We start from the raw sequence: 9,251 nt of genomic DNA, 5'->3' as shown, positions 1-9,251 counted from the left end.
AGGAGCTGACAGTAAATCAAGTATATGAAACACCTGTACTGCTGCTTGTCACATGCCCAAAGAACTTGCTCAAGAAAACTTTTCAAGTCATGTTAACTGTTGCTCCATTCACAATAGCTACAAAATGTAAACCACCTTAATACTCTTCAACTGAGGAATGGATAATGAAAGTGTGTTTAACATGTACTATGGAACATGATTCAGGTGTAAATAAAAATGGAATATTGAACTTTGCAGGTAAATGAAATGATGCAAGAAATAATCCAGAACAAGACACACTAAAAAAAATCACATTTTCTGGAGTTCCTAGCTCCAAATCTGCAGATCTGAATATACAATATTGAGTAAACAAAGATATCAGGGCAATATAAAGGGACAATATACAGGGTGGGCCTGAGGATTGGGAAGTTCATGCAGGATAATTGTTCTATAAAGATGAAAAAAGAATCATAGGGCCAAGGCTCCAAGTGGGGATGTGGAAGATAATTTAATTCTTTAGGGAAATGGGGCAGGAGGGTAAAATAAGAACAAAGACATCTGATGAATCCTCAAGGGATCATATTTCAATTCATGTATAATTTTATTTTGCATTTTTGTTTTATATTTGCCTAAAGTTATACTCAATTCATGAGAATATGAGAATACACACACACACACACACGTGCATAGTATCTTAAAGATACTAAGTTATTTGGACTGATAAAATCCCTATACAATTGATAGGCTAAAAAATAGGTAATATCATAAATGAGAAAACTTCTTTTGAATGATTTGTCAGGTTGACAATGTTACTGTCAAAACAATAGAAAATTCTCTATTCTGAGCTTGGTTGCATCTCAGAGGTTATATGTGGGTCCATATGGCTGAAGTTAATGTACAGTTAGGATGCAGGACTCACATAATATAACTGGATCCAAGATCCTAAATTTTCTTTCATGTCATTTCTCTCCCCTTGTTCAAGAAAATATTATTTAGGATGCCAAGGAGAAGAAATAAATGATTATAAGCATTGCAAGATAAACAAAAATGTACAAGATGTAACCCTCATGTGTTGGTAGCAACTAATAGTTTTCTGATAGGACTCAAGGACCATGACCACTCAACAGGAGGGAAAACATTCCTGTTTCTAGAAACCTTGTCAAGTGCCCAGGTTTGTGAGGTCATGGATTTTAGATAAGTATCTACAATTGCAACTTTGCTTGACCAGCACAATTCCCTCCTTTATCTGTATAACCAGAGATAAATGCAGGTAGATCTCCCTTCTGAGAAAAGCTTCTCTTTACAGCAAATGGAAATCATCACAGAAATCCACACCTGCACACAAGGTGGAGAAACAGATTGTGGGGGCCAGGTACAAATGGATAAATCTACATCTCAGCTTCTGCATCTAGGGACCAGGCCACATCTCTGAAGAGGGCAAAGAAAAATACGAAATGCCAGAGTACTAAGAATTCTGCTGCGACACTTTCTCTGCTAGAGATTGTATAATTAAAGATAGTAAAATGTCAATATCAATAGTAATGTTAACATGGAAGGGGAAATTTTTGCAGAGTCCAAGCAGTGTACAATAACCACAATTATCTAATGAGCGTGTTAATAAGGAAAATAGTCTCACCCAGGGAAGAGTGGCACTGTGGTTGGTTGTTCAATGCAAAGTAGTAAGCCCTCAAATCATATATATTCAAAGAAGAAAATCGTACTCTTCAGGTTGGGTGTGAATATATCCACGTATATGTGTGTGTGTGTGTGTGTGTGTGTGTGTGTGTGTATGTGTGTGTGTGTGTATCAGTAATAATTCAAGTAAAAGGTTTTAATGTTGAGTGAGCGAGTACATAAAAGATTTTTTAGTTTGAATAAGTGTGAGGGGCTCAAGGAAGGAAAAGGAGAGGGAAAATGATGTAAATTGATGACAACTAAAAACAATAAAATGTAATAAAACAGCACCTGATATGTAAGGAACATGCTGACATTTGTGTTTTGATTTTTTAAAAATATAACATAGCACTGGACTTCATATATTTTGTATCAGGACAATATGTTACCTGACTGTGATTCATTTGAATCTTCTTAATATTAACTATGACATTTTTCTTTTTGTTGAGGACTATTTACATTTATTTTTCATTACATGTCTTGAAGATTGTTTAAAGTGCATCCATATATAAATAGCTTCAATTGAGTAACTCCAAACAGCTCCTTTTCCTTAAAGCATTGGCTTGTGAACCTAATGTGTGCCGAATTTATGCTGTGCAAAGAAAAATACAGGGACAAGAAGAAACAGAAGAAAGTATAGAGAAGTACATTGATTTCTCTGTGGGATGTGTAAACCTAAGAATCATACATGACAAATAAAGAATAAATAGCTTGTATGTATAAAGTTGTATTTGCCATTGAAGATATTGCCTGAATTTTCCCCTTCAAGGAAAACCTTGGTATAAGGTCTGTCATCAGAGGAGAGTAGGCCCTAAGAATGCAATGTGTCTTTAGATAAGGAACTTATGTGTGTTTTTATTCTGCGACCATGGGTATTCATAGTTACTGCTTTTGGTTGAATTCTGAATACAAGATCAAAATAAAATTTTAAGACTCACCACTCGTAGGATTATTATAAAATAAAAATCAAGTGAATGTGAAGAAAACCAAAAAATGGATATCAGACTGTTCAAAATAAACAGATAAAGAAATATATTTGTAACAGACTTTAAATTGTAAAATCTTTTATTCTTTTAATTTTAAGACATTATATTATAGCCACACCAATTGCTTCTTACACTTACTTTTTCTGAACCATTCTATATTCCTCTCCATTGTCTGTCATTAATGGGACTTCTTTTAAAGCTAATTATTGTCATATTCAAAATTGTGAAAATTTGATGAACTAATATGACTATTTTATGAGTATAGATAGAAGCAAGGGAAATGGAGTGAATTTGTTTATTGTTCCATAAAGTTTTTCAGAAAATAAAATCCTTAACTAACTTTGTGCATAGGCATATACACAAACAAAGACATAGTCAGATTCTTGGCACATTAGTGTCACAAAAGATAGTAAGATGAAGGAAGAAGGAAATATTTAAATACTGTCCTGTATTGACCTCCACCAGAACAGATGAGGCAAATTGCCTAGGATTGAACATGACAACAAATCCACAGGTTGATGTTGAGGACTCTTAGGTGGTTTGTTACTCAACTGAAAATAAAGAATATTTACTTTTCAGACTCTCATGGTTGATTCAACTTTGTGTTCTAAACTTTAGTATGTTTTAAAAAAGAATTTGTATCTGTTTTTTTATAACACATTGAGACCAATATATGTATATTTGTACATATAGGTGTGTGTGTGTGTGTAAATTTGGGAAACTAAAAATACATTCCATAGCAGAAAGTGTGAAGAAGACAGTTATCAATGAATATCTAGAAGGATCTTGATTATCACAAGTAAAATATTATTAATCATAAACATATTTTGTAGGGGAAAAATAACTGCACTCAATATTTTCAGAATCATTTCTCCAATACACTAGAATTATGTCCAGTTAAGCCATAAATCTTTGTTACTAAAATGTGAATCTGAAGAAACATTAGAAGAACTGACAATGTTAATTTCTAGAATATTGGAAATTGAACTTAGGAAATCATTTAGAGAAAACATCAATGAGTGAATGTTTTATTCTAGAATTTCCAAAATGTGGAGAGGGGGGTAAATTTTATTAACATTTAGATTATAATGGTGAGAATAAATATACTTTACTGCAGTAAGGGCAATGGGAATGTCCAGAGCATGTTCTTGCCATACAATAGAGGAAATGATGTGGGATTCGCCACTGTATGCTCATGTGGGACAATTGTCTATATTCTGTCAATTATGTTTTAAATAAATGCTGATTGGCCAGTAGCAACTCAGGAAGTATAGGTGGGACAACCAGACAGGAAGTAGAAGCAGGCAATGAGAACAGGAGAATTCTGGGAAGAGGAAAGCTCCCTTTGTGGTCCTGCCCAGACACAGGAGAAGGAAGATGTGACCTCCCCCACAGAAAAAGATACTGAGCCATGTGCCTAACATAGAAAAGAATAATAAGTTATAAGAGTTGATAAGAAGTCTGAGCTAATGGGCCAATCAGTTTATGATTAATGTAGATCTCTGTGTGATTTCTTTGGGACTTAAGGACTGCAGAAACCAGGCAGGACAAGGACTGGGTGAGATATAAACCTCAGACAAGAGTATGCTGTGACTATCATCTGTTAATAAAGGAACTGCTTTGGGCTTATAGCAGATCTATAGGGGAACAGAACTAGGTGGGGAAAACTAAGCTGAATGCTTGGAGAAAAGATGTAGAGTCAGAGAGAAGCCACATAGCCACACTAGAGACAGATGCAGGAACTTTAGCCAGTATGCCACAGCCATGTGGTGATATACAGATTAATAGAAATGGATTAAATGAATATATAAGAGGTATCCAAGAAGCTAGAGATAATGGGCCATGCAGTGCTTTAAATAACATAGTTTTGTGTGATTATTTGGGGGCTAGGTGGCAGGGAAATGAACAAGCAGACTCCTTTCAACAAGGAAAGATGATGAAAGGAGAAAAGAATGAAATAAATCAGTTCCACTTGCTGTCTACCTGGATGATGATAATTGAATTTGATGATGCAGGAATCCTAAACAAAAGGTACTGCTTGAGGTTGGGCACTCTATTTGCCACTCAACTGAAATGTAAAGAGTATTGATTTTCTGAATCATCATGGGAGATTCATTTCAGGTATGCTTAAACCATAGTGTGTACTAAACAAAAGGCACAGTGCTTTTATAGATTAGCATGGACCAAAGATGGTTATTAATTTGAAAATTGTAAAAGACAAACAGTTTCATCACAAATGTCAAGGAGCATATTGCTGGTGGATATTATTTGCAGAAGGATTTTCATAAACATTTAAATAGCAAAATCACTTCTTCCAATGAATTTATTGTCCAGGAAAAACTGAATATGTTTAATTAATGACTCACTCACCTCTGAGTCATTTTCCACAGTATATAAGTCAGATCCAGGAAAATGCAAGATTAATGTATTTGAGGATCAAAGCTGAAAAAGATTTAGGAAAATTTATCCCTTGAAGCTTTAAAATGTTGGATATAGGACAGAAAAAAATGTTTTAGCAAAATTATTATTCTTCATTTTGCTATAAAGCAGAGAGAGAAAGAGAGGCAGATAGACAGACAAAGACACACACACACAGAGACAGAGGGAGAGAGGGATAGAGGTGAACTTTGTCAGAATTTACATATTTGTGACTTGGAGATATATTGAAGTTGATAGAAAGTTCATATATTGAGAAGATATTTAAATACATTATTTATAACAGCACATGTATTCAGAATGTCAAATACATTATAACAATACATGTATTTAAAATGTATAGCAAAATCACTAATATCATTAATAAAAATACAGCTAATATAATTGAGTAATGATTTGAACAGAGTGCAATAGAAAATAATGAAATGGTATTAATCATTTAACAAGTCCCTTTATTCCTTCTGAAAAAATAAAATATAACTTACAGTAAAAACCATGACAAATGTCTTACAATGTATCTGTGCCCAGTGGCTGAGTATTAGCAAAATAGTGGAGGCAATTATGTCAAATAAGTGCCTGCCTCTTTTCATATTGATGCTGAGCATCAAGCCAAGAAATACAGCAGCTGAGTTTTTTTTTGCAAAATAATAGTCAGTGAATCATCCCCTTGGTTTGAAAAGGTCAGCAAACAGAGGAGCATAACATCAGTCTGTAATTGGATTATAAAGTGGATTCTCGACTCATTTTTACTGACTGGTAACAGAAAACAAAAGCACATGAAGAAAGAATGAGAACTACTCTTCAGTCCACTCTTATTTTATTTTATTTTATTTTTTGAGACAGGGTTTCTCTGTGTAGTTTTGTAATCTGTGCTGAAACTCACTGTGTAGGGCAGGCTTGCCTTGAACTCACAGATATTCACTTTCCTCTGTCTCTTGAATGTTGTGATTAAAGACATGTGCCACCACAGCCTGGCTCTATTGTTATTTTTATATTTTTAGAATTCGGAGAACATGTACATTCTATCAGTGTCACTAAACAGAAGACTATGTCTTGGGGCAGGTTGAAAGGATTTTATGGAAGAGCCTGTGCGACTCAGTGACCCAGGACTATGAAGCTGAATCTATACAATGTGTTAGTATTTTGTATTTCAATCTATATTCCACAATTATTTCTTTTTCATTATTCAAAGAAGTCGGTTTGTCATGTATATTTCTAGTAACATTCTTTTAAAAAATTGGTGTTGACGATTTTCCACATATATAAAATATTCTGATAATTTTTCTCTCTGATGTCATCTCAATCTTGTCAGTTCCTTCCACCCAACAAGTCCCTTACACACTATCACTAATTTTAGCTTATCTGTGGTCCTATAAGTTTAATCAGGGCTATATGTGTACCTTTAATTTTGTAACTAATGCTTGGGCCTTAAAGACCTGACAAGAAGAAAATATAGGGCTGGGCAATGTTCTTCCTACCCCAACCTATCATTGGCCCATAGTTCAGAAATGAAATGTGTAATCTCATGAGACATGTCCTCTTTCATAACCTCCAGCCCACAGGAAATGGCTAGTTTATGTCTAGTGTAAGCAAACATGCTACCTGTGACTGAATATCCAGAATTCATGACAAGTTTGAAACATAAAGTACGAGAAAAGTGACAGTTCAATCACAATGCACATGGGACAAGGAAGAGTTGGGGGAGGGAGAGGAAGAGAGAGTAAACAAGGAGACCAGAGACATCTTTTGTTGGTATTGCAAAATTGTATAGTAACTTTGGAAACAGCGTGGAGAACACATAGTTTTCTGAAAGTAAATATGGACCATGTGACTCAGTTATACAGCTCTTGGAATATGTCTAAATGAATTGATATTCTCCTTCACAGGTATTTTCTCATGCATGCACACAACATCTTTTCACAGCAGGTAGAAAATGGAAACAATCTAAATGTTCTATAGCTTTCTAATGGATGATGAAATAGTGATACATGTAGACTATTCCATTGTAAAGAAAACTGAAATCATGACATTTGCAGACTAATGGCAGGTACTATAAAAGATGCTACTGAATGAGATAAACCACATCTAAAAGGACAAATGTTGCATGTTAGGTCTCTTCTGTTGTTCCAAGCTCCAAATCTTCAGATAAATTTCAGGACTCACTTGCTACCTTGGAGTGTAACAACATTCAGTAAAAAAGAGCGCACAATATTGAAAGAGATGAAGGGATGCATATTGGAGGGTTTAGAATGAGGGAAGAAAGGAAAGTGGGGAATGATGCAATTATACTGTATTCCCAAAATGAAAAGAAATAGAGATAATAATAATAAGATATAATTTAAAGAAAGCGTCATGAATGGTTGACTAATTCTTTATAATGGTGTAGTTAGTAATCATGGTTGTCAACCAAAAACACCAAAATACTAACTGTAGGTTATTCCATGTGTCAGAGAGGGAAGCCCCAGAGGATAAACAAGCTCTGCGGAGTCCTGATATTCTTGGTTGTTCTAGAAATGGATGACAAGATCCTATGGCTAAGCACAAGACAGACCTTGGTTTTGATGTGTAAAGAAATCAACTAGGCAGGGAGTGTCCTTTAGGAAATGTAAACATATTTTCAGCATGAATGTAGAGTCCATTTACACATTATACAATTTTTCTGAACATCATTATTTTTTTATAGATTGTTTCACTTGATTTGGTTTCTTCTGATTAATGATACCTGTATTTATTGCCAGTGGACATTTAGCAGCAGTTTTCTATTATTCATACAGTTAAGTTTTGGTGGTATCTCTTGTAACTTTGTGTCATAGTCTTTGAATTTAGTATACAGGAAGAATAAAGTGATCAATATATGGGAGGACTTAAAGGTAGCACAGGACATATCAATAACCTTATAGAAGATCCTTCTCTAGTTTTAACATTTTATCTTCTAACAATGTGGTTGCTTTGGCTCATATAGCCCAGGCCACACTATAAAATTCATTTAACTACACAGTGTTATGTTTAGATTCAGAATGTGTTTTAAAGCATGTGCCATGGTTTTAAATGAATCATGTATGACATGTGAACATGCATTGTGACCTTTACTCACCAGTATAGTTCTGGAGGCAAAAAGATTACTTAAATATTCTAACAAGAATAGTTCTTTCTGACAGAAATGCTCAATTAATCATCCCAACAGAACCTGACCTTTAGCCTAATCTTATTAGTTTAGGAATATGAGATCATATGTAGTTCAGCAGGGTGAAGTGAACATACTGGACAGATGCAGGCTGTTGTGGTGCAAAACCATTGGTTGATTCCATGAAACTCCCTCTAACTAACTGTATAAATGTTTTGTCAATTCAGTTCCTTCACAACCAATATTTTGAGCTACTACAGAAGACCAAAGTCAGGCACCACCATGGTAAATTTTCTGCTGCTGACTTTGGCATTTGGTCTGGCTCATGCTGAGGTAAATTCATTTGGTCCATGCATAGGCTTAATGTTCTTCAGTAGCATATTTCTGGGGATGTGTTGTGTTGTCCAGTTAGTACATATTCATGAAATAACCTTTCTGATTTTCACTCAGTTACACTTTTTAATCTGATTCTCTAGGATGAAAGAAATGAAATAAGATAACAATGGGTTGATTATGCAGATGTTAAGAGGGTAAAACATCAGCAGCTCAAAGTTCAGGTTCAGTGTGCTATGTTAATTAAGTCATCATATTGCCCTGTGTTATTCTACATTACTAGAAACATAATTTGAAGTTATAAACAAAATATTATAGATTTATATTTCTAGTTAGCTTATGCATTTCCAATAATTGAGATCAATGGTCTTTGCTGTTTTCTTTAGATTGAAGGAAAGTGGGTTACCATTGCCATTGCTGCTGACAATGTGGACAAGATAGAGGAAGGAGGACCTCTGAGACTCTATGCTCGTGAACTTACTTGTAGTGAGGAATGTAACAAATTGGAAGTCACATTTTACGTCAAGTAAGCAAATGGTCAACCGTCGAAAGTGAGGAGAATATTTCCATTTTTCAGATTTTATGTTGTTAAACTTACAGTGGCATGTTCTGTTTTTGGTCATGAAATTGAAGTACTCATCTTCATGAATGTGATTATGTCATTGCATGATGGTTTAGTTCTAGACACCACACAAAAGTTAGATATTGGCTCCAATTCC

The 9,251-nt window shown here is 34.7% G+C and overlaps 1 protein-coding gene across 1 annotated transcript in view; it reads left to right on the top strand.

Moving 5' to 3' along the window:
* Positions 1-8,481: 8,481 nt before the first annotated feature.
* Positions 8,482-9,251, top strand: part of LOC142841714 (odorant-binding protein-like) — an 84,467-nt gene continuing 83,697 nt past the window's right edge. The window contains exons 1-2 of the mRNA XM_075958663.1: positions 8,482-8,532; positions 8,919-9,058. Coding sequence (XP_075814778.1) covers positions 8,482-8,532; positions 8,919-9,058 — 191 coding nt within the window. The remainder of the gene's footprint in view (positions 8,533-8,918; positions 9,059-9,251) is intronic.

Source organism: Microtus pennsylvanicus, chromosome X (assembly GCF_037038515.1).
Source record: "Microtus pennsylvanicus isolate mMicPen1 chromosome X, mMicPen1.hap1, whole genome shotgun sequence".
In the NCBI taxonomy this organism is placed as follows: domain Eukaryota; kingdom Metazoa; phylum Chordata; class Mammalia; order Rodentia; family Cricetidae; genus Microtus; species Microtus pennsylvanicus.
This window is presented reverse-complemented; position numbering and strand designations above follow the sequence as displayed.